The sequence below is a fragment of the Manis javanica genome, chromosome 10 (assembly GCF_040802235.1).
Source record: "Manis javanica isolate MJ-LG chromosome 10, MJ_LKY, whole genome shotgun sequence".
Taxonomy (NCBI): Eukaryota; Metazoa; Chordata; class Mammalia; order Pholidota; family Manidae; genus Manis; species Manis javanica.
Window position 1 is genome coordinate 47,410,446 of NC_133165.1, and position 17,237 is coordinate 47,427,682.

The following is a 17,237-nucleotide window of genomic DNA, read 5'->3' on the forward strand; positions in this document are numbered from 1 at the left end:
CATGAAAATCTGGGGTTTTGACATGTTATTCACTTTTGCTTGTCAGATTTTTTCCAGGAAGGTAAAGGTTAGTTACAAAGAATGCCCTCATCCACTCCAGGGCTCTCTGCAGTTCCCGAGGAGAGCTCTTTTTCTGTTTATTTCCCTTTCTCAGGGGGAGCCGTGAGGTGGTGGATGAAGGCTTGATTCCTGGAGATGGGCTGGGAGCTGCTGGGCTTGACTCTAGCTTCTATGGACACCTGAAGCGCAACTGGATCTGGACCAGCTATATCATCAACAAGGCCAGAAAGGTGTTTCCCAGGGCTGGGCTGGCACACCTGGCTGGCCACCCCGGGGCTGCTGCCACTACTCGGCCTCCTCTCCCTTCCCCAGCTCACAGTTTCTGAACTGGTAAAACCAAAACTCAACAGAGTCACACATATTTGCCTCCACAGGTATTGAAGCCATGTCAGGCCCCTTAAATATCTGGCCTATTCGTCTTTCAGTGGATTCTAATTTATGCTGTGCCACAGACAGGTATTCCTTTTCAAAGAAGGAAAAAAAGTCTGCTAGACAAAGGTCAAGCAGAAGGCGTGCACATGCCATCAGAAAGGGGCAGGGCAGAGGCCCCACCCTCTCAAGCAGCCCAGCTGTCTTCTCAGCTGTAGGAGCATACCGTCCTCGGCCCCTTTCTCAGAGTCATGCACACCTCCCTGCACCCATTGCTCTGGGCTCCTGGGGATTCATGGAGTTCATCCTTCTTCTGGTGACATACTTGTCTTTCAGGAGAACACTTCTTCAGAGAATGGGCTCATGGTGAGGCTGCAGACATTCCTGTCCAAGCGCCCACTGCCTCTCAGTGCTGGAGGTACGTGTGCTGGGGCTTCACCTCAGAAACAGATGTGGGCCAGCAGGACCATGGCGCATGTAATTGACTTCTAGCCTTTGCTGAGTTTATCATGAAACATTTACCTCCTGTGATTATTTCTAGGCAGCAGCAGGTTGACTCTCTGGGGAGGGGAAGCCCGAGCAGGATCCGAGCTCTGTGCTGACAGGGAAGAGCAGTTTGAGCTTGACCGAGAGCCCACGCTGGACAGGAACCAGAGAGTGAGGGGTGGGAAAAACCAGAAGCGGAAGCGGCTGAAGAGGGACCCTGGAAAGAAGATGAAGAAGAAGAGAAAAGGTTTCGTGCTGGTCGTTTCGTTTGCTGGGCCTTGTCTCTGCCCGAGCCTGCTCGGGGATGCGCAGCGTTCTCGCAGCAGCCAGCCTGCTCTCAGGCGCGGCCTCCGCTCTCTCTCCGCTTGTGTGCTCCCTCTGTGTGGTTGTTGTTTTATTTTCCAAATCCAGCTGGCAGACTGAGAGATCCTTGAACTTCCTAAATGGTTTCCCTCTGCTTTCTCTGTCTTTGTAGTTTAGAGAGCCTTTTAGCTGAAAAGCTTAATTTAAAACTCAAATTTCTCTCAGTTCAGTCTCAACTGAAAAAAACCTTAGCAAAATCATTAGCAAAACTCCACATCACAACTAGCCCAAATCCTATTATTCTTTTGGTTTGGCTTTTAATACCAGCATTTATGTTAATCAGGCCAGGGTGCAAAGTTAGGTTGTATGTTTAAATTACAGGTAAGGTGAGTCATTTAAGTGTGCAGAATCCCTTCAGATCCCATGAGCCCCTGGAGCGCGAGCCTTTGAGATTGCCAACTTGGGTTCTTCATCTGGGCTGTATTTATGGAGAAGGAGAAGGAGGACAGTGAGGAGGCCAGTGTCTATTCTATAGACCACTTTTGTACCATCTAAGTGGTCTATTTGTTTTGACAACAGTCAGATAGCTATAGCTCTTTGAGGTGAAAACAATGTTTAAACAGGAGCCTGTTTCTCCGGTGATTCAGTTGGCCGATGTTTGTAACAGATAGCCTTGCATCAGTTGAAATGGCCACTCAGTTTAGCCTCCCCAGGTATATGTAAGACTGATTTGGCTCACAAAGACCTGAATTCATTACAAGGCAAAATACGGTGGTGGTGTGGCTTTGAGTCCAGATATTCTTGTCCCACTTCTCCTTTGGCCTTTATTTGGAATAGACTCACTAAACAGTCTTTTGGAATTGGCAGTAGCATTTGCTGTTTACCAGGCGAGACTGTCATCATTATCTCACTAGTGGGAGGAGATTTTGAAAACCCTCATGGTGAGGAGTTTGTGGTTCATATTCTCTCTCTGCTACTACTAGGCTGTGTAACTTTGGGCAGGTTGCTGTATCTTGCTGTGTTTCAGCTTCAGTTACAAGATGGAGATAATAACTGTATCCTTCTCACAGGGTTGTTGCAAAATGTTATTTTAATTTTAAGTTAATATATGTGAAAAGCTTAAAGCAGTGCCTGGCACATAGTAAATATTTCATAATGTTAGCAACTATTGTTATTTTGGTAGTAGCTACTTTGTGCTAGCTGCTGCACTAAGTGTTTTATACTTAAGTGTTGTTCAGCCCTCAAAGCAGCCCTGCAGGATGGGCCTTGTCCCCACCGTGCACCTGAGTTTGCACAACATCTCCACAGTCACAGAGCAGTGGAATGGTAGGGGCCCGCTCCTTCAGTGAGCGTGCTGCCTAAGCGTCTCCCTGAGCCGGCCCCCTAAGCTTCTGTGCGAGGCAGCTTCACGGGGCTTGATGCCACAGTGGAAAGGACTGGAGATGGGCAGAGCCCTGCTCGTCACCATGAAATGTGACCAAAGAGAAGTGATGGAAGGGATAAAAAAGAAATCTGTCAGGCAGGGCTGAGTCTTTGGTGGTTAGTTTATATGGCTTCTGACACAATAAGATGTTGATAACTGATAGCCTGGTGTCACATCTTACTGGCAGGGTAGGGACCCTTCCTCTCTGCAGAGACAGCTCCAAACCAGTTGTTAGAGGCTCCCTCCCTTCTCCCCGTGGTGTTCCTAGAAGAGCTCCCAGAAGAAAAAAGCAAACGGCTGCGTTACCACGATGAAGCTGACCAGAGCGCCCTGCAGAGGATGACCCGGCTGCGTGTCACATGGTCCATGCAGGAAGACGGGCTGCTCATGCTCTGCCGAATTGCCAGCAATGTCCTCAACACCAAGGTATTCAGCCCTGCTCCCCTTCTCCTTCCCAGCCCGTGGCCAGCTGGTTTGCTGGGCCCTCTTGTTGGAAGCTTCCTTTCCTGTCTGACCTGCCCAGAGCCTCATCTCATCTATTCTGCTTGGCCACTGGGAAAGGCATTTCCCAGAATCCTACAAATTAATACCACTCCCTTTTTGCACGTTCTTTGCAGCCTTCATCAAACACACATAAACCTCTACCTAGCTGCAGACAGAACAGCTCGGAGCTTGTTCTCTCCTCACCAGGAATCTAACCCTTTGCTGCTGCCCTCCTCCCACTCTCATCTGCCTGAAAAACTCCTATTTATTTTTCATCAACTGCTTAGCATCTCAGGAAGGACTTCATTAATCCTGCCAAATGGAAGAAATTACTGTTCTCGCTGTGTCCCTTGCACATACACTTTTCACGCTGTGTCTGTTGCTTCTGGCACCACTTGGCCCACTGGAGTGGCTGCTCCTAGAGGCAAAGAGCCTTATTCATTTTCTAGCTGCAGCCCCTAGCATGGAGCCTACTTACCCAGCAGTCAGTCAGTCAGTCAGTGTTTGCTGAGTGAGTGTGGAGGGGGCTGGTGGCTCTGGCCTGGCTCTCCACCTACCCTGTGGTTCACTCCCAACCTTCCGTGTCACAGTTCCCCACACTTGCATGGCCTCCTGGCCTGTGTCCCTGAATCCCTGGCAAGTGGGGAGATACTTGCTTGCTGTTAAGCAAACTCTTCCTCTTTCCTCTGATATCACTGCCTCCTGGAAGGTTCCATAGCCTGAGGCAGAGTTCATACTCCCCCACATTCCCTAGAACAGCCACACTGACTCCTAGTCTGTCAATTCTGCCCAATTTGTACTGTTCTGATCTTCTGAGTTTGCAACAGGCATGCGGAGAGCGGTCCAGGGCAGATGCCCACTCAAGCTGGCTCACAGAAGCCAGCAGATGAGCTCTGCCATCATCTAGTCCAGGGCCCCTTCCGGACAGTAAGACCACCAGGGCACGAGCCCCATTCATGCATCCTGCTCTCAACCATGCCAGCCAACAGGTCCTGTGCCCAGAATGCTCTTTGCCTGCAGACTCAGATCCCTTTTCTTGACCAGTTTTCCCAGATTCTCTCAACCCTTAGTTGCCTCCTAATTTCCAACCCAGTTCCCCTCCAAGGGGGACTCGTGTTGCTGCCCCTAATAGTGCTTTTGCTTCTGCAGTGACTTTTGCATCGCAACTCTGGTGCTCAGTGCAGCTGATGGGGCAGGAGAGGCCTGCACATTCCAGGTTGGTGGGCTTTCAGCCCACTTGGTGGCACTTCGCCACATCCCTGGAGGCCCAAAGGAAATAACCTTGTCATCAAGTCCCTTCCTTATCTCGGCTCTGCCCTCCTGCCTGTACTGACTAAGACGGCCTCCTGATCTGCTAATCCGGTGTGTTCTCTGTCCCTTAATGCAACATACAAGCCTAACACACAGAATGCTCCTGAGCATACATGTGTCCTTGAACCTTTAAACCGTCTAACATATTTATGTCCTCATAACCTCCCCTACAACATACTACCTTCCAGACAGTATTACTCAACACCCTCCAAGCCTCTCTATCACTTGCCAAAAGACATCCTTTTTCCACTAGGCATTGAGGATTTGTTGTCTTCTCTGCCAAGCACCTCGCTCAGTGCCCAGTAAATATGACTGAGTAAATGTGTTAGGTGACAGACCACAGAGCAAAGAGGCAGCACAGAACTTACCACCCCCTCACCCCAACTCCATCCTTTATGCTAATGACCCATAGCATGGGCTCTGATGATACTGATTTTCTGTCTTGCCTTGTGTTTGATCCAGGTGAAGGGCCCATTTGTCCCCTGGCAGGTTGTGCGGGACATTTTGCACGCTACATTTGAAGAGTCTTTGGATAAAACATCTCATTCAGTTGGACGAAGAGCTCGCTACATAGTCAAAAATCCACAAGCCTATCTGAACTATAAGTAAGCCTTGTTTGACCTTTCGTATCTCCGGGACTAGAGTATTCCAAGGCTTTGTGTTCATTCTTTATTCTTCCATCCCATTTGCTTAAGAGTCTGGTGAAAAGTCCAGATAGAGCTCCTGAGTTGTCCGCTAGCACAACAATACTCTGTCCAGCTGCTGGAGCTTGTTAGTGAGGTCACCTTGGGTGTTTTGAGAGCTGGGTATGATTCTGGGCACTTTCATATGTAAGGTGTTATTCAGACTTCAGGACAGCCTTGTGAAGTAGCTGTTATTCTTTCTAATGAAGAAACGGAGACTAAATAACATCAGCAGCATGTGTGAGAGCAGGGGCCTGTGCTGAGTTTCACTACTGTTTTTAGCACTCCAGGGCAGCTGTTGATGTTTCTGCACTGGTGACCCAGCATGTAGCTCCCTCCAGAAAGAAGCTAGACAAGACCAGGCATCCTTGCACCAAATGTGCCCAGCCAGTTTCTCAGCAGAGTCACATGTTCCATCAGTGTTGCCTCTGTGGCCTGGTATGTGTAGGGGTGGCAGCAGGCTGGGAGCCCCACAGATTCCTCTGTGTGGGTGGCTGTCGTCAGTGCAGCTCCCCCTCATCTCCTCCTCGCAGGGCCCTGGCATAAAGCCATCACTTGCCTCATCAGGCTCCTCCTTCAACTCCCTCCTCAGGAAGGGGCTTGAGTGGGGAGACTGGGCACACCCAGTGGTGCGGGAGATGTCCGGGTGCTGTAGCCAGCACAGGAGTGGGGCCAGGTGGAGACCTGTAGCAGGGCTGGGAAGAGCCGCTTCTACCAACCGGTTACTCGGGCCATGGGTCAGCAGGAGAGGTTGGCTTTGGGTTGATTCTGAGCCATGGGCTGCCTGCAGTCAGCCCGACTGTGGAGAGAAATGAGCCCTGCTCTGGACTGTGGAGGAAGTGCAACTCTAGTCAGGGCTTCTCATCCTCTGTGCTACAGACATTTAAGGCCAGATAATTCTTTGTTTGGGGCTTTAGGATGTTTAGCAGCTTCCCTGGCCTCTTATGCAGTAGATGCCAGTAGCACACCACCCCCCACCACGTGACAACTAAAAATGTCTCCGGATGTCCTCATGGGGCCAAATCGCCCCTATTGAGAATCAGTGGGTTGACAAACCAAGAGCCCTTTCCTGTGTAAAGCCATTTGCCCCTGTGCATAGAATCTTAGACTTTTCTATCTGAAAGAGCTCTGATCACCTGGTCCAAACTCTTTTCTTCAGAGTAGAAACAGGCCCAGCGAGAGGATGCATGTTAGCCAGGGTGACAGTGAGCTGGCAGCGAAGTGAGATCTGGAACTTGGGCTTCCTGGCCCCTGCCCGGCACCCTTCCTCTTTGCCTCGTTGCAGCCTATGGAAGGGAACATGAGGGGCTGCAGGCTTAGTGGGCTCCTTGCAGCTCAGAGCCGTGGGACCTGGGACAGGACATTTTTCCACTTGGAGGCTCTTTCTCTACTTGTGAACATGATGATACCAGCAGTAACCATACCTGCCCCAGGGGCCCTGGCCCTTGGCCTGTGTGTGACTGTAGGGGCGCCTTCACCTCTGTGAGCCATAAAATTGAATGACCATCTCTACCTTGTGAGCCATTTACAAAGGTTGAAGTGCCTGGCTTATAGGAACCGAGCAAACACTGGTTGTCTTTCCCTCTGTTTCCTTTTGGGCAAGTCAAGCCTTCCTTTTGGCCCCAAGAGATGAACATTTGTTAGGTGGATGATCAGGGATTTGGAGCAGATTAGAGCTCTTAATAGTGCCTATATAATATTTTGAAATTTACAATATACTTTCACATAGACCATCTCATCTGGCCCTGCCCAAAACCCTGTGAGGGGCAGGCAGGTGGGGGTTAGTCCTCAGTTTACATGTGGCAGACAGGAGCTTAAGCTAAGGTGTAAAGTGTGAGCAATAACTGGCCAGACTTGAATCAGGTTTGGCTGAACCCAAATCCCTCGTTTTTAAAAGTAGTAACCACCCAAAATGTATATAAATAAATTGCACTTCATGGTTAGCCAAGGCCAGAAATGGTAGAACAGAAACCTAATGGTTCTACGTGTAGACATTATAGTTCCAGGCTTCATTTTTGTCTTCTCTTTCTGCAGGGTTTGCCTAGCTGAAGTCTACCAAGATAAGGCACTTGTTGGAGATTTCATGCATCGGAAATGTGACTATGAAGACCCAAAGGTAGGCCCCGTGCCTTTTTGAGCACAGCTTGCCCTGACAGGAGTTTCTAGGCTCTGGTCTGGGTCCCACAGGGCCTCTGCCAGCCTTATAAAGGTGGACTTTTTTCCTCCTCATTTGGGAATCAACTTTTCAGTTCTTTGGCTTTGAACCCCCTTTCATATGCTCCAGCATCAGGGCTAAAGACGATTAGGATTTGATGTGCCACTTTGCACGGCTGCTATGTCTTGGGCCTGTTCTGTCAAGAAAATAGGGCAGCTCTTCAGAAATTAGAAAGAGTGAGGCTTCCTAAGCTTGTGGATGGGGTACGAATTCTCTTTGAGTTTTCTGTGGGTGGGGCTGGGACGGTGACTGACAAGGAAGGAAGCTGTCACCCCAGACCTAGACTCTGCTGCAGCTCAGAATCTGCTCATCCCTCGCTCGTTGCACTAATGCTGGACTTTACTGCCTATGTGTCAGGCCTTGCACCAGGCGAGGCCAGTCAAATGGAGACCCAGCCCTCCTCTGGGAGCCACAGGGCAGTGGGCAGGCAGAGCAGTAAATGGGCACCACAGAACTATGCAGTCACCCTGAGAGAGGAGAGCATACCTGCCGAGGCTGAGGAGCATCAGCAGGGCTTTCCATGTAAGAGACAGAGGCTTTGCTGTTCCCATATGCTAGGTAACCGGAGATAGGCAGTCCTATCAAAGCAGAGATGTCACCAAGGCCCAGGCACATTCTGTCACTTTACTCCCAGGCCCTAGTGGTCCATCCTGATGCTGGTTCCCTCATGGTTGCCACTTATCTGCTGGAGTTCAGTGCTCACACCAGGATCCCAGGACAGGAAGAAGTGGAGAGAAGGGCTGCACTGGGCCCTCGTATCAGGGAAGGGGCTTTTCCCAGAAGCCCCCGAGGTTGCTGTCATTGGCTTAGATCCAGCCTGATTCACAGGGGTGCCGGGCAGGCTACCTCCCTAAACCAAGGCAGGCTGGCTCCACTCCTTGGAAAGAATAGGAGACAGGAGTGGGCTGCCAGCGGCACCTACTGCAGAGGCTTCTAGAGGTGCCAGCACAGAACCGGGCTCCAGAGAGCCGGCCAGCCAGGCAAAGGCAGGCCCCGTGGGATCAGCAGTGAGGTACCTCAGGAAAGGGTAATTCATCCTGTGGTGGATGAAGGTATGACACTGGAGGGAGTAAAGCAGTGAGCAGACTGTGCTGTGACTGGGTCTGGACTGGGATAGTAGCAGTTCAGGTATAGAGGAGGGGACCGATTTGGGGTCCATTGATGAGCGTGGGAGAGGAGAAAGGAGACTGAGGCACACAGAGCAGCAGGAGGGTGGTGATGAGGGGGCACAGGCCTGCTGATGGTGGAGGCACTCTGTGGGCTTGAGGGACAGTGCAGGACCTGGTTGGGTCTTTCTGCTGGGCCTTGAGGGAGAGAACTGGGGATGCGGCAGGAGTGAGGGTGTCAGCATGCTCAGTGGCACTGGGTGCTCCAAATCCAGAGCATGGTGGTGAGCATCTGTCACCTTCCCAGGTGGGCTCAGTGGGCCATGGAGGCAGGAGGCAGAGGAGGCCCTACTCAGTCACCATTTCTGGGAGGTCACTGCATGGGAGTTGGTTACAGATCTTCCTTGATTTCTTAGCAGAACCTCCCTTTAGAGAGAGAAGGGCTTAATGTCTCATTCTCTCCTGTTGAAAGGTTTGTGCCAACGAGTTTAAAGAATTTGTGGAGAAGCTTAAAGAGAAGTTCAGTTCAGCCCTAAAGAACCCTAACCTTGAAATACCAGACACTCTCCAGGAGCTCTTTGCCAGGTGAGGTTCTGGGAAGGTTCTGTGTGATCCTCGTGAGGTAAGGGGAAGAAATCACAGTCCAGGACTGCCACAGGCATCTGCCTGGTGAGCAGTTCCACTTGGCCTTGCAGCTAATCCTGCTTTCCTGCCGGGACCCCCTTGCCTCCTCTCACGGGAGACAAAAACCGGGGGGCTGCTGCCACCCTCAGACCCATCAGGCACTCGGTTTTGTTCTCCTGTGGAGGCCCTGCTGCTGACTGAATTCAGGCTTTCTCAGGTGGTGGCTGCTTTTGCTGAGGTTGTTCACATATGAGGAAACAGATATAAGTAACTTGCCCAAGGTCGCAAGGTCACAGTACTTGTGAAGCAGAGGGCCGGGATTTGAACTCGGGTGGCCTGACTCCAGAGTTCCCGCCCTTTTCCTAACTTAGCCGCTGGGTGTCTGGAGAAGAACATCCTTGGGTCTGAGCACAGAACCTGTGAAATTTTTAAATCTTGAGTTCTGTGAACCAGGCCTGTTTCCACCGCTGAATCCAGATGTGAGCCCCTTCTCTTCACCATCCTGACCAGACCGTCCCTCCAGTCACTATATCTGCGATTTCCTTACCATGGAGAAGATGCCCATCAGTCGGTTCCTGCCTGGGAGCTGCACGGTGCCTCTGCGGGCAGCCTTGTAGTGCAGGCGGCACTCTCATTCTTCTCTAGGCCTGGGGAGTTACTGGTGTCATTTTCAGAGTAGACACTAGCTATTTTCTGTATTTTGGTTTTGTTTTTGCAGCAGAATGTTCCCAGAACTTCCAAATGGCATAGTTTGTGCTCAGTTTTAAAGATGTTTCAAATGGCCTGTTTACCTATCTGTAATCTATATCCCCACATATTTTCAGTAAATTTATGGGACAACTTTGAGTTATAAAGAAGACAGTTAAAAACTGTTAAATGAGAGTTCACAAACTATCTAGGGGAAGGAAAAAGTTCGAGTTGTAGCAATTCAATGTAAAATTTGATTAGCTGTCTGGCAGGCCAGGCCAAAAAGAAAATAGCTTCCAAATATCTCCTTGCTTGATGTTCACATGTTTTCCTGAAAAGGTACTTTTTCTCACTACTAAATTTTTGAAAGAATTTACTATTGCATAGATGAATTTTGACTTTAGTTTTGTAGAAACCAAAGAAATGACTTACAAGTAAATGACCATGTTTTTCAAAAAGTGAGTTCTTTGGTTTGTTTTTATATTAAATTGCTTGATATGAAAACAATAAAATAACGTTACATGAAGCTTTAAAAATAGACAGGGAAATAATATGTAATTCCAGCACCTAAAACAGCTATTCCTTCTTGGAGTATTTTCTTCCACTCTTCTTTCTTAGGTTTGTTTTTAATCATAATGAGCCCACAGTTTCATACCCTCCTCCCTTAGCATTAGCTCTTTGCCAGTTCATGTTCCCATGTTGCTATGTAACTGTCAGTAAATGAACAGTCCTCATTTTCTCAGCTCTCATTTTTACAACATGCTCATCTGATGGACAAAACATATTTTCTCATTTTAATTTACATGTATGTTTGAATTTTAATGAGTTTAATATTTTCCCCAACATTTTAGCCACCAAATGGCCATCCTGAGCAAGTATCTGCTCGGTTAGTGAAGTCCTGCTGTGTTTGTTCCAATGATAGGCTCTTTGCTTCTTACACAGATACCGAGTTCTGGCAATTGGAGATGAAAAAGATCAAATCAGGAAAGAGGATGAACTTAACAGGTAAGTACTGAAATAATAAGTGCCTTTTCCTCAGCTGCTTGATTGGGTTGCCTACAGCCCAGCACCCAGCACAGGGGTCATCAAGACCAAATAGAGCCTGCCACCTGTTTTGGGGAATGAAATTTTAATGGAACACAGCCATGCCCATTCTCTGCATTGCCTAACCAGCTCTCATGCTATAACATCAGAGCTGAGTGATTGCACAGAGACCATATAGCCCATGAAGACCAAAGTATTTATTATCTGGCCCTTTACAGGAAGTTAGCTGGCCCCTGACCTCACATATTGGCCTTGACTTGAGATGGGTTGGGGAAAGGGTTTGAAGTGTCAGCCCATGAGCTTTCGAAGTAAAACTCTGATAAAAAGTTTAGCTTTTTTCTTTCCATCTTGGATAACTGATATTCAGTTTGATTTTAGCTTTGTATCTCTTGAGAAGGCTATTCTCTTTGGAGAAAAACTTGTTTGAAATTGAATGGAAAGAAAACACAAGCACTAACTTTATTTGTTAGTTGTCATGTGAACCCATTTCCAGGTTATGTTAACGCTTACCTACCAGGCTGAAACATGTTTCCTGCAAAACCAACCAGTTAGTAAGGCTTAAAAACCATTGTTTGTCTTGGTTATGATTAGTCTTGGTGTTCATGTCACTTTTATGAGATTGAGAACTTTCTTTTAATGAGAACCAAATCCAGCCCAGGATGGGCAGTGCCTATGGCCCACAGCCACATGTACTCTGCTGTCCTCCTTTCTTTCAGTGTGGATGACATCCACTTTCTGGTGCTCCAGAACCTGATCCAGAGCACACTGGCCCTCTCAGACAGTCAGATGAAGTCCTGCCAGTCATTTCAGGTGAGTGTTGGAGACCTCGCTGCAGCTCACAGCAGGTCTCGTGTGTCGCCTGAGTGCTTACTGGAACGTAGTGATGCTTGACTGGGCTGAGCGAGGATGACAGACAGGAAGGCAGGTCTCACTAAGCCCCATGCTGAGCCTGGCAAGGTGGTCGGAGTGCACCCTTTTACAAGTATGGAAACTTGAGTTTCAGAGAAGGTAGAAAGCATGTGCCCAAGGTCACATAGCCCATCATCAAACCTGAGTGTTGGCTCCAAGCTCCAACAGAGAGATCCTAAGAGCCCGAGCTAGGGCTTCCCTTGTTTTTAATGATCACACAAGTGTATTCCAAGTAGAAACTATTTACTTTCTGTATTTAATCTCTAAACCTAAAACTCAGCTCCTCTGGCTTACATTACCAAATCAGCCCAGTTTGGAACATGAACAAAGAAAATAAGAAAACAAAGGGCTGGTATGATTTCTAATCCCACTGGTGAATTTAGACGGTGACCCAAACCCTGGGTGCCTTAGAGTCCACTGGAGAGCTCTTTCAGTACACAGGCCCCCAGGTGCTGCCCCCATAGATGGCAGTTAGGAGTAGAGGGGGTGGGTCCCTGACACAGTGTGCTGCCGGCTCCATGGAGCACCATGGGGACACACTGGCACAGACCCAGCTTGGGCATTGCAGGGGTGTCCCAGGCCTGTTACTTGGCCTAAGGGCGGGCAGAAGGGCTGGCTAAGATGGAGCTATTTGAGGAAAATATGTGACCATGTTTGACCAGTGCTTCACAGAGTACCACCCTAGCATGAGTCCTTTTACAGCAATGGCCAGGCCTCTGAAACCCAAGACTGAGTGTGCTAATTCCATCTCTCTTGTTTTAATTTATCACCTTGAGGTGCATGTGCTTCCCACAGTGACATCTGGGACCACCCAGGTGGAGAGGCCCCAGGCACCCCACTCTTGCCACACTTGGTGCCACATCATACTCTAAGCCTGCTTACTGCAGGAAACATGTGCATCTCAGTGTGGGAGGCTGGTAGTGCTGTCACGCCCCCACTGCCACCCCAGTGTTTGCAGATGAAGAGGGTGAAGCCTTGTCTGAGCAAGAAAATACAGAGAACAAGAGTGGAGCAGGTTGGAGTGGGGCAGAAGCCCCAGCTAGACTGCCCCCAGTCTGGCCTCCAGGTTATTTTGTTGGGCCCATATTTGTTTAAAAAGAAAAATTTCAAATTTATTGCCAACATGGTACATAAAATTCCCCATTTCCAACACTGCCTGTGGCCATGGAATGGATCCTTCAGCTCCCCTGCCAGCAGGGGTTAGGGCTGGACAGGACCTCAGGTATCAGTCTAGCCACATGACTCACAGGAAAACCCAGTCCCAGCATTAATGGCAATAGCTGGGGCCCTTGCCGAGGCAGGGCTTGTCCCTGCTTCATACTGCCAAATTTCCTTCCTCCAGTTCCATTTTCAGGGGTGGGATGGTGCTGAAGGGCTAGTCACTGCCCCTGGCCTTCCCAGGGATGTGGAAATTGTGCTAGGAAGAGCAACTTGGCTACAGCAGGGAACGGGTGCTTCTTAGTGACTCCCTTCCACCCAGCCGTGAGGACCAAGGCCATTAGGGATGAGGCCAGAGGCCACAGAGGATCCCACCAGGCATCCCTGCAGCCCCAAGTGTCTGGGAAGTGCCCTGCAGGGAAGTGGGGCTGGAAGTCCTGAGCAGCCCAGGTGGCTGTGGTGGACTCTGTCTGTGACAGCCCAAATCTGTCCCTGCTCCCCCACTTGTGGTACAGGGCTGGGTGCTTCTGCCCCAGTCCACTCTAGCCAGTAGGTGTGGGGAATATGCCCATCCATTCAAACAGGAAAAAGCAAAGTCACAGAAGGTTTCTCACAAGAAGCCGGATTCCAGCTTCCATGTCTCCTTGGGAGAAGGCATATGACATAACAGCCACCCGGCTTCTTTCCCTCTGCCCCGTGCAGTGTCTCCCCATCAGCCTGGTGATCTCTGCTCCCAGCACAGATGTAGAAGTGCTGCTTAGAGAAATCAGGGATGGTGTGCAGGCCTCAGAATGACAAGACCCAGTGTGTGTCCAGACCCCACGCTCCAGCTCTGGGAGACCTCCCCCATGCTGCCCCAGCACCTCGACTGACCACACTTTGGCTCCTGATCCCCATCCCTCGACAGTGGTGTAGCGGCCACTGGATTTGAGGACAAGGCCTTGTTCTCTTCTTGCTCCCACACCTGCCTACCAGTGTGGCCTCAGAAGGTCACCTGTAGGTCCATGGGCCTCAGTCTCCTCTGTCACTTGTGGGCCTGGGAGCCACTATAGCAAAGAATCTTCCAAACCTGAAATTCTTAGACCACAGTTTTTCTTGGCCAGTGCTTTTGAGGAGACGGTCTAGTGGGAACTTCCCTGGAGGTTAGTGTATTCTAAGTGTTTGCTGTCAATTGGCTGAGCCAGTGTTTTTCAGAAAACTGGAGGAACAGAGGCCCTGCTAGCCCTGCAGTCCTCTTCTGAGCTGCTCTTCCTCTGGGCAGAGTCCATATCCGTGAGCCATGGAGCCATGATGGTGTGGCGGGCAGAAGCCTCTGATGGGGGCCCAGACATCACCTCCTGTGCTTGCTCCACGCTGGGAGCCAGGAGCTGCCGAGGCAGCAGTCAGAGAGTTGCATCTGTGTTCTTGTTGGGCTTCTATTCTGGTGGGAGAGACAGTGAATAAATGAGTGAGGTCATTTCAGGTAGATAGTCGAAACAGAGAAAATAAAACACTTTAATACAATTGACTGCAGAGGAGCAAGGTGGAGAAGGAGCTAGTTTTTCAGGGCAAATATTTGAGTTAAGAGCTAATGTTGAGAAGGTGTCAGCTGTGCAGAGATTTGTGGCAAGTGCCTCCCAAGAAATGGGAGTTGCAGATGCAGAAGACCCAAGGTGGGAGTGCTGTGGCTTTTTCAAGAAGAGGAAGAAGTCCAGTGAGGCTGAAGGGTGGTGAGCAAGAGGTGGAGGTATAGGAGGTAAGGCCAGGTGGTAGGCAGGGTCCTGCTCACAGGGTTCGTGTCAAGCATAGAAAGGACTGACTGTCCTACCTGCAGAGAGAAGCTATTGGGGTTTTGAAGTAGGAAAGAAACATGTGGTCTGATTGAGGCACAAAAGGATTACTTTGACTGCTTTGGCAAACAGCATTTGGGGGCAGGTAACATGTATAGAAGCAGGGAGAAGAGTTAGCTGGAAGCTATGGTGAGAAGCAGTGGTGTGGACTAGATTGTGGCAGTATAGACAGCATGCACCAGGTGTGTTTGGGAACGTATTTAGAGGTAGAGCCAACCAGATGTACTGAGGGGTTGGGCGAGGGGTAAGAGAAAGAGTGGTGTCAGAGAGGGTTCTGCACTGACTCCCAGCGTCTTTGCGTCTGCAGAAATAGGCATGGGCACAGAACCTTCCTTTCTCTCCAGTTGCCTGTCTCCCTTTATGGTTTCTGAGGTGTAACAGGGTGGGGGTGAAGGCTGCTGGCTTCCTCCAGGCTGTCCCCCACCTTGCCCCCAGGTATCCACTCTGACCTCCCGGCCCCTTGTTCCCATGTTTGTTACTTCCTCCATAGATGACCAGCTGTAGCTTCTGTGCATCCCCACATTCTGACTCTGACCCCTCTGCTGGCTAAAGAGCCTTGCTAACCACAAGTGCTGTGTTGCAGACTTTCCGCCTATACCGAGAGTACAAGGACCAGGTTCTTGTGAAGGCCTTCATGGAGTGCCAGAAAAGGAGCTTGGTCAACCGGCGCCGGGTCAACCACACTCTGGGCCCTAAGAAAAACCGGGCTTTGCCCTTCGTGCCAATGTCCTACCAGTTGTCCCAGACCTACTACAGGTGAGCACCCGCTCAGGAGCCCTCAGCCTGGGCTGGGGAAAGGTGGGCTGAGCCACACCATCTCTGCACAGAGTAGCACAGGGGAGTGGAAGTTAACAGGTCACCCGACTTCATCAGAGACCTGCATATGCAAGGAGCAGCTTTTGGGAACAAGGTTCCTCATCAACGCCTGTCCTTCCTTGTATGGAAATAAGGTTAATGCTCATAGTATTTTGTGTTGCATCACTTACCATTTCTGCAGGTAGTTTGTTTCCTTTTGTCATATCAAATTGGGTGAAATAAGTTTCTAATTTAATAATGAAATGGGCTGAAAGGACACCCTCCTGGGTAGGCATACCCTCAGTCCTTAATCCTTACGGCTTAGAGCTGCACCCAGCCACCGGTCTTGGAGGCTCATACACCTCATTTTGAAGCTGTCACCAGTATTTTAGACTCACTTTGTGGTACACCCACAATGGAGTGGTGGTTTGGTGTTGAGAGTCACCTCCAGAGCCTTTCCTGAAGGAGCGCTCCCCACAGCCAGGCCTCAGGGCAGCAGCAGGCATGGCTGGTCTCCGTTACATGCTTGGCACTGTGTGCTCGCAGCCTCCGAACCACATGCAGAGGAAGTCTGCTAAAATATTCCCAGGGGTTTCTCCCTGGCAGCCCTTTGCCTCGGCTGGCTTTCCCCTCTGCAGGCTCTTGTTGGTCCTTGGATCTATGCTGAGGCTGTGTTCACAGAAAGACAAGTGTAGGGGTGGTTTGTTTATTTCTTTTATCCATCCCTTTGCTGGTGACTCCAGACACTTGCTCCTTTCCTAAAGACCGAGCAACCCTCAGTCTCCTTCATCTTTCTGGGAAGTGGCCTTTTGTAATAAAATAAAAAAGCTGTGGCCTGGGAAGCAGGGGGTGTAGGGCCAAGTGCAGTCAGGCCATTTGCCCTTGAGCCATCATCCTCGTTTGTCAGCTGAGGGGCAGTGGTCAGCAGATCAGCAAGACCTACTAGGACCCTCCAACTGCCAAGGACCTTCTCTCTGTTGTCACAGAGTCATGGGGAGTCATACTTTTGACCACGACTTAACTCTGCAGTCACTTTGTGGAGACAGTGAGATAGATCACACCCATGTCCCCTCATCTCTGTAAGGGTTCAGTGCTCATGTAACAGTTATTGGAACAGACAGCACATTCATCTCCCCCAGTTTAGCGTCAGTTTACAGGCACACCATAGATGCTGCAGGTTTGGTTCCAGCCCACCACAGGGAAGCAGATATGACAGTAAAGCCACTCAGGTGAACTTTCTGGTTTCCTAGTACGTGCATGTAAAAGATAGGTTTACTAAGTGTGAAATAGCATCATGCCTAAAATAACAATGTATATACCTTAATTAAAAAATAATTTATTGCTAAACAGCGCTAGCCTCTAAGCTTTCAGTGAGTCATAATCACTGATCACAGATCACCATAATAAACATAATAAAATGAATAAGTTGGAAATATCAGGAGAATTATTAAAACGTGACACAGAGACATGAAGTGGGCAAACACGTTTGGAGGAATGGCACCGACAGACGTGCCCATCACAGGGTTGCCACCAACCTTCAATTTGTAAAAAATGCCGAATCTGTGAAACGCAGTAAGGCAAAGCACAGTAAAGCGAGGTATGCCTGCAGAGGGAACGCCCATGAGGCAGGGAGTACTGGGTTAGATGGAAAGACCCAGCCCTACCTTGAAGGTGCACAGGGGAGTGGGGAGGATACACATGCAGATTTCAATGCAGTGCTTTCATTAGGGATGGAACAGATTTCTGGGGAGA

The 17,237-nt window shown here is 49.6% G+C and overlaps 1 protein-coding gene across 1 annotated transcript in view; it reads left to right on the top strand.

Annotated features, from left to right (window-relative positions):
• GTF3C1 (general transcription factor IIIC subunit 1) overlaps window positions 1–17,237 on the top strand; it is a 72,480-nt gene that overhangs the window by 46,248 nt on the left and 8,995 nt on the right. Inside the window, exons 21-30 of the mRNA XM_017673146.3 lie at window positions 155–290; window positions 766–847; window positions 971–1,162; window positions 2,910–3,067; window positions 4,898–5,040; window positions 7,153–7,234; window positions 8,912–9,024; window positions 10,693–10,755; window positions 11,511–11,604; window positions 15,274–15,446. Of these exons, the coding sequence (XP_017528635.3) occupies window positions 155–290; window positions 766–847; window positions 971–1,162; window positions 2,910–3,067; window positions 4,898–5,040; window positions 7,153–7,234; window positions 8,912–9,024; window positions 10,693–10,755; window positions 11,511–11,604; window positions 15,274–15,446 (1,236 nt within the window). The remainder of the gene's footprint in view (window positions 1–154; window positions 291–765; window positions 848–970; window positions 1,163–2,909; window positions 3,068–4,897; window positions 5,041–7,152; window positions 7,235–8,911; window positions 9,025–10,692; window positions 10,756–11,510; window positions 11,605–15,273; window positions 15,447–17,237) is intronic.